Raw genomic sequence first — 16410 nt, 5'->3', positions numbered from 1 at the left:
GAAGGGGAAAAATCTAAAGTCAAGGTGTCTGCAAAGTTTGTTCCTTACTAAGGCTGTGAGAGAAGCATCTGTTCCAGGCCCCTTCCTTGGCTTGTAAACAGCTGTCTTCATATTCACATTGTATGCTCCCGGTATGAATAGTCCAGTATGAATTGTATGGTCTTGTGTCCAAATTTCTTCTTCTCATAAAGCCATCAGTCACACTGAATTAGGGCCCATTCTAACCACCTCATTTTAACTTGATTACCTCTGTAAAGACCCTATCTCCAAACAAGATCACATTCTGAAGTACTAGAGGTTAAGGCTTCAACATATGAATTTGGAGAAGGAGGACACATTTCAACCCATAACACACCCCTTTCAAAAATGGGAAGCAATCGTTGGTCTGCTGCTGAGCTCTTCTTAAAAATGAACTCTTTACCCACGGAGGCTTATAACTCCCAGGTCTGACATCTCCATTTGGGGTGGTCAACCAGGACACAACAACTACGAGGAAAGTAGTTCCAACCCTCTCCCCCTGCCACAACCCACCCCTTGCTCATGGCCCACTGTAAAAGCAGTAGATTCCCTAACCTCAACGCTGCTCAACTGTGACACAAATCCACTGAGTGCACAGCACTCATTTCGCCCATGCCCATCTTGGTCACCTCGGTGAGTTTTGGAGGACATGGGGAATTAACACCACCACGCTCGTGCTGCTTGCTGTGCTGTGAGTAAAAAAGTCCTCTGATTCTGATGTCGGTGTCTCCAGTCTTCTGTAATAGGCTAACTTGTTAGCTTGCAAGTAAGGTAAAATCGACCCTTCACAGACCCTGACTTCACGGGGACCAACATATGAGTAAAAACCCTGTAGTTTCCAAAGGTCTTTGACAAGGACATGCTAAACATTGGACACCTGGCTGATTTGTAAACCTAATACTTGGTTTCCCCTTGGTCACTGCTCTGTTACAATAATTCAGTTGTCCATTCTTTCAGTTGCATAATCCAGGATAATCTCCCCATCTCAAACATCATCTTTGGGGGCAGGGAGCATTATTCTACGTACCACATACTCTAAGCAGTTATCTCTTCCTACAGAATGGAAATTTTTACACAAATTTATCTGGATTGGAGATTTAAATTAGCCCATTCACCAAATAATTAGTAATCCATTTTATCTTGGTTTTGAGGATGCAGCCCCAAGAACATTTTATTTTGGGGGGTCAAAGGGAATGTAGGGCTGGAGCACATGTGGTAGAAACTTTAAACATTATAACAACAAAATAGCTTATTTTAAAACATACCTGAAGTCGAGCACTCATAAGCATGAACTCCTTTTGATTTTTCATGCTTTCATTCATAGATTTTGAAAATATAAACCCCATTTTGACCTAAAATGTAAAAAAAGCAAGGAGACTTATAATAATATACTACATGCATTCTTGTATGCTCCACTTTGAGTTACATTGGGCTTATAACAAAGTAAAAAAAAAAGTAAACTTTCTGACCTAGGAACATAGTGTGGATTCTAGTCCTTGCTCCTAACTAGCTGTCTCACCTCAGGCATACTTAACAATTCTGGCCATCATTTTACTCACCTAACACCAACTGATTGAACTAGATAATTTCCAAAATCTTATCCCTACACTATAAGTATATGGCTGTTTCCTGATTTTTCTTCCCACCATAAATCTTGAAGACCTGAATTCTTGAAGAACAAAACAACTCTTTTTTTGTGAGGGGCAGGGTGGATACCATCCATCTTCTTACCTCTGTACAATTAGGCAACAGAACCTTTGCATCTGAGGAGGGGTGATTAAGAAGATGCCTTGTGCATCTTCAGAACATATTTCTTTGTGCTCTTGCATTTGCATTTTAAGAAGATTGAGCTGTCTCAAGGTCAGATCAGTTATTCTTCCTGTCATCCCACCACAATCCCTGTCCCTCTCCTACATGCCCCTTATTTCCATCCACCCACTGCTGACTGTCTTAGCCATCCTCCTCCAGCTTCACTCTCATTCTCTCCAAGATACTATGTACTAAAGTTCTCAAAAATGGAAAAACATACGGACATTTAAATGTCCTGGAAAATGTACGTTTTAGATGAATGCACAGTAGTGTCTATCTTACATAAGTTTTTAAGTGGGCTGTCAACTCTACACGGGACAGAACTCCAATTCTTGTTCTTAATCCAACTGGGTGGTGGGTACAGAAGACCTTGAGTTAGTTGGTTGCGTTTCAGAATATTGCAAAACTCAGGGGAAAGTTACAACTGCTCTACCCTTCTCAACAATGTTGCTGATACCTTTTCTCTTTAACAGGCTGTTGAGTAGGGTTGTGAACCTCAGGTGAGAATGGCCAGTCTTAATTCATTATAGCCAGGATTCACAAGTATTCTGTGGGAAGCCCTGCTAATGGGGTTCCAGGTGAGTGGGAACTGCAAGCAAGACTTCAGTGACTTCCTTGTATTCTGGCCAAGGATGCACCCTGGAGTTTCAGGGCTGTGTGCCAGAGTTAGCTTCAAAGCTGAGCACAGGATACCAAACCACTTACCAGGATGAAGAGGCACAATGCTGAACAGGCCTGAGGTGGTGAGATTTCCCTCCCCCTCTGCCACTGTGCCACTCCAGCACCCTGTGACCAGAGTTAGAGGCCACTCACTGACAGCAGGGCGATTTGGCAGTTCTTTCCTTTCTCCAAACGCTAACAGTCCCATGTGACTCATCTCTAACAGCAGACCAGAACCTGCCTGAGGTTAGGAGCGAGATATTATCCATCTTGACAGTCTCCATCGTGTCTGCTTCCCCTAAATGTTTGCACAAAGCATGAGAGATAAAAGAAAAACTGTGGCTCAGGCCACTTGCCATTACTTATTTTTCTTCTGAACATAGGAGTGGATGACTAAATTTTTACACCTGCTGCAAACATTTATTTAAAAAAACAGCTGTACTCTAGTACTATTCCTCCACATACCCTGTATATCACAGAACTGTGTCCTTTAAAGTGCTCCTGTTTGTAAGGGGTTAGGATCTCCCCTGAAAAGAGAGAGAGTCCTCATGTCAATCATCTGGGAAAGAAACACTGTCTAGGAAGTTAGTATTTAGACTTACCACTTTCTGGGCTTTGCTCTCTTGGGTCTGGACTTGTAGTCAGGGTCAGGACGCTCCCAGGTAGAAGGGTTAAAGGTGGAAGCCAAGCAGGAAGAAGAGCTTCCTTATGGGAACCACACCTGAGAATAAATGCACCACACCTTGTAAATTTCACCCTGGAGTTCAGAATTTTCAACATCCTCTCCTTTCCCAACTTCCCCATTCCTGACAAAGTCATTTCCCAAAGTCTGGGAATATTCCCTAGGGTGTCCAGAACACTTTCAGCTATCTCCTTTTGCTCACAAAATATATATCAGAAAATAAGCAAAAGTTGACCTTGCAATACAGATAACTTTGATTTCACTCACTTGTATAACGCAAGTCTTTTAAAAACTAACACTTTTTACCATGGGTAAAAAATGTCTTGTTACTTATACAATTTTAAATATCACTGTGTCTCAGAGAGATGTTTTGCAGAGAATGCCGATTTCAATCCCTCTGCCTTCATTTTCCCTCTGATTCCTACTCACATCTTGGAAGGGGTCTTTAATGCTTCAGCCCTGCCTCTCAGGTGAACTATAGATTACTATGAGAAGGTGTATTTTGGGGGAGAAGTGAGGGCTGCAAGTTCCAGACAGCCTTTCTTCCAGTCACCCGTGAGTACCTTTATTTGATTTTACTTGGGAGGACAAAAAGGATTAACTGCATGAATTCTGTCATCGGGATTACTGCGCTGACTTATTTCCTGATCAGATGACACGTTGCCTGAATGTGTGACTGATCGTCTCACCACAATCATTTTCAATAAATATTTGCATTCCATTCAAACTAAGCCACATCCCCCTGCAAATTCCAGCCCAGAGCCCACAGCTTCCGGAGGTTTTCTGTAATTAACACCGCCCTCGCTCCCTGAGGCCAATTACTGTAATTTAGGTATTCCCCGCAATGGTGTGCTGATTTCTGTTGACACCACTCTGCCTGTTTTTCTCAACTCTATTTTAAAGCTACGGAGAGATCCGGAGTCCACGCCAGGCGACAAGAACGCGCCCTAATGGAACGAGGTTGGCAATACCTATCATCACCAGGGGCAGTGCGAGAGCCAAGGGCAGGCGCTCACGAGGAAAGGGCGCCCAGCGCGGCCTGGCAAGCTCGGAGCCCAGGAGATCGCGCTGACTGACATGGCCGGACTGACCCTTCTCCCCACCCGCCTGCGGCGGTGTTCACTCACTGGGCGGCGCTGGTTCCGGGACCAGGCGACCGGTGCAGAGGCCTCCAGGCCCGGGCTCCTTTAGCCCGCGGCAGGGAGCGGGCCTCGCTCCGCCCAGCGTCGGGATTGGCGCGGAGCCACAGTAGATGACGCGCCTCAGCCAAATTCGCGCAGCCCTCGGCTTCTTTAAAGGGCCAGCACGTCCGCCAGAAGCAGGGTGTGTCCTTCCGGGCCAGGCTCAGTGTTACCGGAGGTGGGAGGGGAAGGTCAAAAGAGGCAAATTCAAAACCGCGGCGACTCAGCTGCCAGATTTTTGAGATAAGGCAGAGGAAGCGGAGTGGAATTCTCAATTAAAGGCCTCTGTCCCCTCATCTGTTAAACTGCCACTCTTAAAGAGGCATAAAGATTAGACAGAAACGAAAAAGAACAGAATTGACCGAAATTACCCATTCTCTTTTGAACAGAGCCGTCTTTCTCCCCTGCTGCTCTGAGAGATGTCAATCTTGTCTCAGCCTCACCAGCAATTTCCATCTTGAATAAGCCAAGTCTCCCAGCCTGAGAGAATACTTGAATCATTGGCACTCTGTTCTTTGCTACCAAATGGCTTGGAAAAATAGCACGAACGTCACCAGTCTCTGGCCTTCAGGAAAGTCCCCGCTGACCACCACAGCGGTGGGAAGGCGTCTAACTTCCTCCAGGCTCAGCGTGTGAGTGAACACCGCCCTGACCTCCTGGGCGCGTCTTGCTGCTCTCAACAGCAGCCCTCAGGATTCTGGAGCCTGGGTCCCACATTCCGGATACCATTTGTTGAATGGCTGGATGGGGAAATTACAACAGCACCCTCATTTCCAGTCGTGGGAATGGGCGGGTTACCAGGAGGTTTGACACTCTTTAAGGGAGATTAACAACTGATGCAAGAAGTAGGGAATCGTGTTTGAGTGCACAGACTAACATAAACACACTTACCTTCAATTTCTAGCTCTGCCACTGTCACTCTGTGACTTTATTACCTCTGCAATAGGACTAAAGCCATCTAATTTATTGGATTGTGAGGACTAAAGATAATATATGTAGGCACTTAGCACAGTGTCTGGCACATAGTTCGCCTTCAATAAACAGTAGTAACCAGTAACAGCGGGGAGCTGTTACTAACTCTAGGGCTGAGGGGAAGGGGGAAGGAAGCAGTTACTGAAATCAGGCGAGAGTGGTAGCTGTGGCTGTAGGAGAGAGTAACCAACTGGAACTGTGTTGTTCAGTAAGGGAAAGCCAGCAATGCCAACTTTTCACCAAGTAAGGTGAGATTCTATAGTTGTAGCCAATGCTGACACGTCACCCAAAGCAGGGACAGAGTGGAGAAGACCCATCTCTCTGTTCTCACAGCTCTGATATCCAGCTGGGGTCTTCCATTGGCTGATCCACCAGAAAACCAGAAGACAATGGAGCTAGGTCTGTGTAGTCTGTAGAGGTCAGCCTCCTAGGCACAATGCCTGGAGGGATAAATAGAAAATATCCAGCACACCATTTCTACAACCTTGGGTTTATTGTGTTTGGAAGCCTAGATCCAAAGAAAGGAATGGTTCCACTAGAAGACCCAGTCACTGAATTGAATTGAATTTCAATTCACTGATTGGAAAGCTGAAACTGCCCTCTGGTCATTTTGATTCCTCACAGCAATAGAATGGTATGATTGATCCCAATTACCAAAAGGAAATTGGGTTACATCTATATATTGAGGGCAAGAAGAACTATGCGTGACATCTGGAGATTCACTGGGCATTTCTTAATACTGCCATGTGCCATAATAATGATTATCAGATAACTGAAGTAATGCAGAAATTTCAGATCATGCAGAAATTAAATTGTTGAAGCATACCAGATAAAAAATCCTGATCTACCTAGGTGTTGGCATAGGGCAGGGGAAATGTAAGTAAATGCGTAGGAAGCTATGATTATTAATTTTAGCCTTGCAACAAGTTCTAGAGGCAGGAATTATAGTAGCTCTCCATCTAAAATGTTAATTACTTCTTCCCTGACCCTCTTTTCCTATTACCCTGCATAAAGAGTACAATTTAGTTTCTAGATGAGAATGTACGTGAACTGACATCCCCTCAAGGCTGATGGGGCTTGTTAAAGAAAATCAAAGCTGGACCATAGTTGTAGCAGTAAAAATAGATTTTTATTCAGCAACTTTTGAAATAGGGGGAAAGAGGCCTTGGTAAAGAACTGGGCTCAATTCTGAATACAGTAAGGATAAGTGGGGATTTATAGCCGAGAAGCAGGTTGTGTGGATGGCAGTGCGGTCTGTGGATGGAAAATTACTAAGAAGAGACATCAAGGGTAGGGGAAATCCTTGCTAAACTAACCTAACAGGATTCTTGCTGAAGGCAGGCCAGGGTATCAGACATCACCTGGGGGCTGGTGGGGGTAAGGAATTTGATCAGATATAGAGGGTGGTCAAATATTCAGGGTGGGAAGATCCTCTCTAAACTGACTTAGCAGGATTCTTGCTAACACTGACTCTGCAAGGATGAACACTGCAGCCCAATGTCAAGATCTAATCAAGGAGATAGCTTAGAGGAGCCTGACGAAAGTTTGTTCGAGGAGAAATCTTGTCACACTCTGTTATTCTCATATGTAAGGGATGAGCTTCTCTTCGTCTGAGCAAAGGAAAATTATAAATTCTGGGTGACAAAACAAAGACTGTCTAGGTTTTCTGTTTGCCTTCCATCATATTCATTCTCCTTGCTTCCCTGCCCTGTTCTATACCCGAAAGCTGACCTCTTTGGACGGCACCACCTGGGCTCTCCTCAGCTGGTTTCCATTTGGGTTTGGATAGCGGGAGGCATTCAGGGAGATGGGAGGCAGGAGGAAAAAGACATCAGGGTGTATTTTCTCTGTTCTTTCTCTAGGGCTAAGTATCTGGTGGTGGTTGTGTTTCTTCACAACTGCAGCTCTTGGCAAGTGGTCCCTTCTCCATGGCTCCAGCTCCATGGGCTCTGGAAACACTTTTCTCCCTTACTATGTAGCTTAGAGAGAGCGCAGCCTTCCTGCTGTTGCTAGACTCTGGATGCCTCAACTGGATGGTTCTCTTAACTTAGCCATACTCCTTTAAGTAGTGTCTTCACTAATATCTCTTTAATCAAACCAACTGAGTAAAATTCTGATTCCTGATGGATACACCTTAAACTGAACACACACATTATAAACATTCTTGTATGTATGATGTTGTTCATAATTTTAAAACATAAATGAAAAAAGTGACCATAGAAAAATATGCCCAGGAAATTGAAAAAAAGTCTTGGTATAGATATTGGACACATTTTATAAAATGTGGAGTAAAAGGGTTAAAGGAAATTTATTTCAGAATCAAATGGCATATAACTTTAACTGGTATGTGAATTATTTTCAGTTGTATGAATTTGTGAATATGTATGTGTATATTTTTACACATATATGTTTTATATCATCTGGCCTTATAGAATAAGGATTTTTGTGTTGCTATGTTGCTTTCGTATTTACCATTTTTAACAGCTAAAGGATTTTCAATAAGTGTGTATACAACACCTTCCATTGCTGGATATTTCTCAGTATATTTATGTATGTACACATATATGTGTATACATATGTATACATGTGTGTATATGTATATTTACATGTGTGTATACATACACATGTATGTGTGTATACATATGTGTGTATACATACACATGTATGTGTGTATACATATGTGTGTATACATACACATGTATGTGTGTATACATGTGTGTATACATATATACATATGTATGTGTATGTATACATGCATGTGTGTATGCGTATATATGCATACATGTGTATATGTATATATGTATATGTGTGTATATATATACATATACATATATACACACATATATGTATGTATACATTGAGTTAAGTAGTATAAATATTTTAGAGAAAATTGATATAAAATCCTCAACTCATTTGATGCTCCCTATCCCAGGACAGTAAAATTGCTCACTATTTCCTTGGACCTCCATAAAGAAGCAGTTTTTCCAAAAATAAAGTGTTTGGAACTTTCAGATGTGCCTAGCGATATCTCCTTTTAACAGAGATGCTTTCACAAGGATTTGAATTTCCCCATTGATCTGGGAACCAGGTTTAGCCAAGAACTTCAGCCTGTGAAGGGCTGCAAATAGTTGCACAGTGTGGGGCTGAGGCTAGAACCTCCTTAATATTAAACCATTCTGGGATGGTGCTTCCCAAATTCTGGATTTTAACCTTCAATCCTGGGGCACCTCTGCAACTTAGGTATGACCTGGACACAAGCTTTGTATAAGTCTTCTTTGGACTTCATCCATTCCTCAACAGTGACACCACGTGGCAGTGTAATATAATGACATCAGTGGACTCAGATCCTGTTCTCTCCCTACCTAGAGATTTTTAAAATTGAGATATATAATTCACAACCATAAAATGTACCACCTTAAAATGTACAATTTAATGGTTTTTAATATATTCAAAAAGGTGTACAACCATCACCACTATCTAATTCCATAACATTTTCTTCTCCCTAGAAAGAAACCTTGTAACCATTAGCAGCCACTCCCCATTCTCCCCATACCCCCAGTGTCTGCGGACCCCTAACCTAATTTCTGTTTTTATAGATTTGCCTATTCTGGACATTTTATATAAATGGAAGCCTACAATGTATGGCCTTTTGTGTCTGGCTCCTTTTACTTAGCACGATCAAGTTTCATCCAAGTTGTAGCATGTACCAGAACTTGATTTCTTTTTATGTCTGATTAATATTCCAACATATGGATATACCACATTTAGTTTATCCATTCAAAATTGTGGGGCATTTGGATTGTTCCCACTTTTTTGCTATTATAAATAATGCTGCTAAGTTTTTGTATGAACGTATGTTTTCAATTCTTTTAGGTATATATGTAGAAGTGGAATTGGTGGGTCATATGGTAACTCTGCATTTAACTTTTTGGGGTTGAACAAATACACCGTGCCAGCAGTGAATAAGGATGCTAATTTCACTACACCCTTGCACAATAGTTAAGAGCATAAACACTGGAGCCAGATGTCTGGGTTTGAATCCCAGCTGTGCTATCTCCTAGCTGTGTCCTTTAGACAAGTTACTAAAGCTATGCGCCTCAGTGTCCACATCTCTAAAATAGAGACAATAATAGTACCTTCCTTATAGGATTGTTGTAAGATTTAAATGAGCTAATATATGTAATCACAAAAATAGGGTCTGACATTTTTTAAATGGTATATGTTTCACTATTGCTGCTATTTTAATCTTTATTATAATTTTTTTGTGTTTTGTTAATTTGATAGTTTTAAAAGGTAATGATACAGTTTATTGATGTTTGTTATGAAAAGGAGTAATTGGAAAAGATAAAAATGTAAGGGGTAATAAAGTCAAGGAAGCTTTTTTGAGCTGAAAATGATTATATTTCAGAGTGTAACCTGAATAAAACTGAGGCTTCACATGGCTCAGTCCAAGCATGTAATAGCATTCTAAGAAAACATAAACTGAATGAAAACATAAACTTTGAAGCATGAAGAATAATGAGGGTCTTCACCTTACGCTTTCTTAAGGAGTCCCCGCAAATGTTTCACACAGCATATTGAACAAGAAACTCCTAAAATGTTCTCTAGATATTTCTCTCTTTCCTATTTTTTTCCACTCATAGTAGCCCCTTACATCTATCCTCCTTCTCAACTGTCTCAACTTCTCACTGAGGTCACTACAGCACTATAATAAGCCCCTGTTAACTTCCTTCTCTTGAAACCCATGCAGCTAACATGACCCTATTCTCAGTCTGTGAATCTCAGCCTCCTGCAATACTGTGAAATTCAACTTGGTCTCCTACTCTGAATGTGTATAAAAATAACAGAGAACAGTTCCTGAACTCTGCTATTGTGTTGATCCATAACTCTGTTATGAGTAAAATGATCTACCTTATTATATGTGGTATTATAATATATATTTAGTTTCTGTCCCCATTTTCCAGCACACAGCTCCTGAAAGCCTTGCAACTTCCTGAGTGATAGGTGTGCTGGGTATCTTTTGTTCTAGGGGATCTTCGACTCCAGTTCTTGATACAGAGCTCCTGATCCCTTGGAATTTCCTTAGTGATAGGAGCATCTTTTGTTCTCCTGAAGTAACTCTTGGTGGGCTTCTGGATGGGAGCTGGTCACAAGAATGACCAAGCCATGATTAGAAGCTTGGAACTTTCAGCCCCTACCCCATCCTGTGAAAAGGGAAGAGGGGCCGAAGATTGAGTTAACAATTGCTGATGTGTACATGATGAAGTCCCCATAAAAATCCCTAAACGAGGGGGTTTGGAGAGCTTCTGGAGGTGCTAAATATGGAGGTGCTTGGAGGGTGGCCTATCCAAAGAGGCCATGGAAGCTCTGCACCCCATCCTCCATACTTTGTTCTATGTGCCTCTTCATCTGGCTATTCATCTGTATCCCTTGTAATATCTTTTATATTAATTGATATAATAAACTGGTAAATGTAAGTTAACTGTTTCCCTATGTTCTGTGAGCTGCTCTAGGAAATTAATCAGACCCAAGGAGGGGGTCATGGGGACCCACAATTTAAAGCCAGTCAGTCAAAAGTTCCAGAGGCCTAGACTTTCTATTGGCATCTGAAGTTGGGGCAGCCTCGTGGGACTGAGCCCTTAACCTGTGAGATTTAACTTTAACTTCCTATAGATCATCTCAGAATTGAACTGAATTATAGGACACTCAGCTGGTGTCCACTGGAGAACTGCTTGTTGTGTAGGGAAAAACCCTACACATTTTGGTAACTAGAAATGTTCTGTGCTGAGTTGAGTGTAAGAGTAGGAAAAACAGTTTGTTTTTTCCTGTCCCATTATATATTCCCCCTTCTTTGCAGTTCTTCACAAGAGAGACATAGTATCTCTTTGTGTCACTCAGGGACACACACACACAAAAAAACCTGGACGTCAGTCTTCTTTCTTTTCTCCTCCTTCTATGGTTAGCATCCCTAGATGTGCTGGATAGCTTGGCCTAGTGGTGTTGATCAAAGTTCTTCCAAACAAACCTGATAACAGGTAACACATGTGTCAATGTTAGAATGTATTCTTTCCCATGTCAAGTCTCCATCTTCCTCTTGCCATCCAATAACATATGAAAAAGGAAGAGTGAACTGTGTTAAAATGTTTGTAGTCACAGAAGGCATTAATTACCCTTTTAACAAAAACCAAGTACATGAAGGTTATTGCTATTGCCATAGCTATTGGATTGTGGGAAATACAGGGTGAAGGATACCCAGTGATTTTGCTTGAGACCAACTTTTCTACACTGGAAGTAAAATAAGTCCACCTTTTCCAATCCAAACTTAAGTTAGCCCTTACTGGGTTTGGAGAGACTGCTCATCTCTAGCCCCTGGAACCCTGCCTTGGGAGAGTTGGACTTCATGGAGTAGAAGTATGTCTACATTGTTTCTGACTCCCCAGGAATGTCATTATTCGGTCTTACTCTGAAAATGCTGCCACATCCCTCTTTTGCTTTGTCAGCTCTGATTAGCACGCAATCAGCAAGAATTTCTGGGTTGGCAGCCTTTACTTGGAGTTGTGAAATGTCTATAACTCTAGTCTGTAATTCACACATTTCTGTTTGGCTTGTTCATACACAGGCATGAATTAAACCTATGCTTTTCCATTTCTCTCCACCCTGTCATATTCTGTAAGGAGGTAAAACAGTTCATCTCCAAACAGAGTTCACACACTCACCTAAGTGCTGATGCCTCACCTGATGGCATTTCTCAACCTCTGAGGCTTTCCTTCTTTGTACTTGGTCAAAAGAATGCTTTAACCATAACCCACAGCCCTTCTTGTGAATTTCTCCAAAATAACTGGAGCCTGGTTAATAGCAAACCTCAGGAGCATGACTTTGAAACACTGTCAACATACTGCCACCAATTTCTCCATTTCCAGAAAAGACTGTAATTTTTTCTTTAGAAATCATGACTTTCTTGATTGGTTTAGACTGGTTTCCAGTAGTTCATTTACCAGGAAAGTTTCTGTTTGGTTTTTAGACTTCCTTAATTTAGAGAATGCACATAATATTGAAACTGGCTATAGTATCCTACTTTGGAAAAGCATATTAAATACTTACAAGTATATATGTCATGTATATAAATATATACAAATATATATGTAATGTATATAAATATATACAAATATGTGTGTGTGTATCTTCTTTGATTTCCTTTTATCCATTACTACTACTATCCCTCAATAAGTCCTATTAGTTCTACTTCCAAATTTTATTTTGAACATGGTCTACAGAAACAGCTCCTAAAGATTTTCCAGTCTCCATGAATGTAAGGCCCCTCTACATTCCATCCTTCATACTACAGCTAGAGTGGTATTTTTCGAACATTCATCAGGCAACTACCCTGCTCTAAATCATCCGGTGGTTTTTCATTGCAAGTAGAATCCAACCTCTCCCCTTAGTCCTCAAGGCTTTTCATGATATGATTTGACCCACCATCCCTCTTCCTCACTGCCTACCCACAATTTTCTTCTTTTCGTCCTTAGAACTTGCCAAGCTTGTTCCACCTTTATAGTCTTTGTACCTGTCTCTTCCCCCGGCCAAATATGCTCTTTTGGCAGATCTTTCCATGGTTATCTTCATGATTCATTTCTCAGATATCACCTCTTATACGTTTCCTGACCACTGTAACTACAGGAACCTCACACCTGTGTACTTTACCATATTGCTCTGACTTGTTTTCTTTTTTCTCTTATAGGACTTTTCAGTATCTGCAATTTTTATTGATTAGTTTCTGTTTGGAACATATCTCTCTCAGAACAGAAAGATCTTGCTGTGCTTTCAAGGAAATGGTGGGGAAAGAAAAAAAACTACTTCTCATTCTTTTATGATGAGCCTACAAAAATAAATGGGTTAATTGGGTTCTTGATCCAGTTCACCTTAAGTAACCAAAGGAAATGATTCACAAGGTGACTATTTCCTTTGTGTGACACTCACTTATGTTATTAGTTCTAGGACATTAAATCAAGAAATATTTTCCAGGATCCCCTGAAAGAGTATCTCTCAATTGTAAACTTTACCTTTTATTGGCATTCTGTTGATTTAATGAGATTCTCTGGAATTAAAATATTTACCACAGAGTGTTCCCCAACTCACACAGCATTTATCCAGGCCATAACTACTTATGTCTGGGTTTATGAACTCATTATGGGTAGCGGAAATTGTTGGAGGCCTCATCTTTGTTTTAAAGTACCTGTGGCACAGGATCCGCCCATTGAAGGCAAGAGCTCTTCACCTGCCCAGCTCTTCCCCAGCTCAGGATAGGAAGGAGAGAGACACAGTGTGAGTGAGAGAAGCATCTGATTGTGGGTGTCAGATGAGGACAGCTGCTACTCTCTGGTCTCCCATACATGTTAATTACCCCTGTCATTTAAACCATTGTTTTGTGTAACAAGAACAAAGTATTCTATTGCACAAAGTCTGTTTGACATGAGACACTTATAGCATGTGAGTCTATGACAAGGGTAGGGGCAACAAACGTGAGGGGCTAGATGAGAACAGAGGAAGAGAAATGAGCATTGCATAGGGCAGTGGTTTACAACCCTACACGATCAAAAATAGAACCTGGAGACAAATCTGGATATTGTCTTTATACATAATAAAATACATTTTAAAATATTCAATGCAAACAAAGCAGTTTGTCCGTGTCTTTTGTTTTGAGTCTCTTTAGTATATGCTGCTTTTGAAGATCAAGAACATTTACTGAAAATTGCTCCTTCACCAGGAATTTGCTTACATCTCTTCAGGTCCACTTGTAAGACCTTGAAATCAGTCCTCCTGAGATCAGTACGAATGAGGATCATCTTTCCTGCTTTAGAAGCAAAAGTGGCAAGTGGGGTAGACAGAGGCTGAAGGAAGGGTGGTGTTGATAAATTAGCCAAATTAGATGGAAGAAAGGGAGTTACAGCTGTACTTGCAAAGAACTCTGGGCTCATTTTTTCCTTAAATATTAAATCACTAGTTTTCAAAACTTCAATGTGAACATGACTCACCTGAGGACAATGTTAAAATGTTGACCCCCAAGACCCTGCCCCCAGGTTTGGATCCCAGGCAGAACCCTAGAATCTGTATTTTAAACATTAACCCCAGGTCGAGTGTAATGCAAGTAACCGTCAGAGACACTATGAGAAACAGCACATTGGCAATGATGAATTTATATGTCTAAAAATGAATAGAGTAGGTGTTATATGAATGGGAAGTGGTGGTATTCAAGATGACCAGAGTATCCAGCTCTTCAGCCCTGGCTCCCCACTGCTCTTCTCCTATCTCAGCACTTCTCCATCATTTCGTCCAAATAAAAAAATTCACACAGAGTTTCAGGACTTATCCCCCCACTCATTAGCCATCTGTTTTGCTTTACATATTTTTTTGAGGTGATAAAATTTCTCTTTTTCTAAACACAGCCTGTTTTTCAATCTCCAGATGGTTGATCAATTGTATGGGAAAATGAATGGCTGAAGGGTAGAAACAGGTGGGAAAGATGAACAAAAACACAAATCCTCACATTACTAATATGCAAATCACTGAGCAGCAAGTTGAGCAAATACCCTCAATTCCCATCAACAACTTTAGAGAAAGGCAAATTCCATTTGCCTCACTGTTGATCATTTAGGTCGACCCTGAACACTGCTTTCATAAAACAAACAAAAACAAAACACACATCCCCAGTTCAAAAAATTATTCATAGATCATCCAGTCCATCTAGAAGGATATGATTTAATCCTGGCTACTTAGTAAATTATTTGCCCAAGTTAACTCAGCTAGTTACTGGTAGATGGCTCTAAAGCCAGTTTTCTTTTTTTGTTTTGTTATTATTATTATTATTATTATTATTATTATTATTATTATTTGCAGACCTCAAGAGTCATGATGAACTAGCAGAACATGAAGTTTATGCCCTGGGTTTATTTAGAAAAATAAAACATTAAATGAAAACATCAGAGGGCATTGCAGATAGTAGGTCTAAGTATTTTTTCATGAAACTTGTTTGTACATGTGTGTGTCATACACAGACTATACATATGCAGTACCTGTAAACTATATTGCCACATAATGTCTATATTTTCCTAGAGGACACAGTCACCAAAGTTGGGAAGTCACCCAACTTTGGGAACTTTGGGAAGTCACCCAAACTCACAGTCACCAAAATTGCTCTATTCTACTATGTGACCTCAAAAGAGATTTGAAAGAAGGAGCATCTGAGCTGGGTCCAAACCCTAATGCAATTTTATTGAGGCCAAAGAGAACTCCACACTCCTGCCAAATCAAGGCACTGTCAACCTCAATAATTTCCAAGATAAAAATAAAAATCTGTGATATGATCAGAATGTGAAAATTCTTATTTGGGAAGCAAATGTTATAACCAATGCAAGGGCCATCTCAATATTCATTCATTATGCAGTATTTTGAACTGCAGTTGAAATGAATAAGAAGGAAAGGCAAACAATGAAGAGTTCAATTTCTTAATTTAGAAAAAGAGAAAAAAAAAAAGGAAAAGAGAAGGGAGCACACAGGCACGGTGGCTCAAGCCTGTAATACCAGCACTTTGGTGGATCACTTGAGGTCAGGAGTTCGAGAAAAGGGAGCACCTCGAAGTTCAGCGGTGGATAATACTTAAATAAATTATGACACCATTGTCTGTCATCTTGGGCCCATTCACTAACCCAAAGCTTTCAAAAGGGCTTTCTTAACCCTCACCTAGAATAGGCTTCCCCAGCCTGAATCGCTAGGGTGGCAGAATAGCAGGGACCCTGAGCATTCTTAAAAGATGTAGCTCAGGGTGGGAAGTTCTTTTAATGACAAAGCAAATGAAGTTTCATTATGTCGAGGAACTTTGAGGAAGTCACAGAATCCACGATTTAAAAATATATTTCCCATTATACACCCATACACACACACACACGCACACACACACGCACACACCCCTACTTTCTAGAATAAAAACCAAAGCCATATGGGTCTGCTGTTGACTTTCTATATGTCGTAGAGTTATATCAAGTTAGGTCAAGATGTTCAGTCACCTTGAAGACGCTTTTATCAGAAAGGGGG

The 16410-nt window shown here is 40.9% G+C and overlaps 1 protein-coding gene and 1 long non-coding RNA gene across 9 annotated transcripts in view; one reads left to right on the top strand and one right to left on the bottom strand.

Moving 5' to 3' along the window:
* The window catches only part of PLGRKT (plasminogen receptor with a C-terminal lysine), a 258998-nt gene that overhangs the window by 70776 nt on the left and 171812 nt on the right, over nucleotides 1–16410 (bottom strand). For 2 of the 8 annotated variants that reach the window (XM_074017532.1, XM_005581786.5), the window contains exons 1-3: nucleotides 4141–4437; nucleotides 3090–3208; nucleotides 1284–1370 (exon numbers count right to left, since the gene is read on the bottom strand). Coding sequence is in view for 5 of the 8 variants with exons in the window: in XM_005581786.5 (XP_005581843.1) it covers nucleotides 1284–1364 (81 nt within the window). In the remaining 3 variants the exon portion in view is untranslated. Of the gene's footprint in view, nucleotides 1–1283; nucleotides 1371–2532; nucleotides 2786–3089; nucleotides 3209–4140; nucleotides 4438–16410 lie in introns of those variants that run through there. The other 6 variants (XM_074017531.1, XM_005581785.3, XM_045373226.2 and 3 more) reach the window with 4 other exon arrangements.
* Nucleotides 3935–6020, top strand: LOC141408661 (uncharacterized). Its single transcript, XR_012424733.1, has 2 exons — nucleotides 3935–4129; nucleotides 4740–6020. It is a non-coding gene; the product is annotated as an uncharacterized lncRNA (long non-coding RNA).

The sequence above is a fragment of the Macaca fascicularis genome, chromosome 15 (assembly GCF_037993035.2).
Source record: "Macaca fascicularis isolate 582-1 chromosome 15, T2T-MFA8v1.1".
Lineage (NCBI taxonomy): Eukaryota > Metazoa > Chordata > Mammalia > Primates > Cercopithecidae > Macaca > Macaca fascicularis.
The sequence above is the reverse complement of the archived record's forward strand: the minus strand, read 5'-3'. Positions and strand labels throughout refer to the sequence as shown.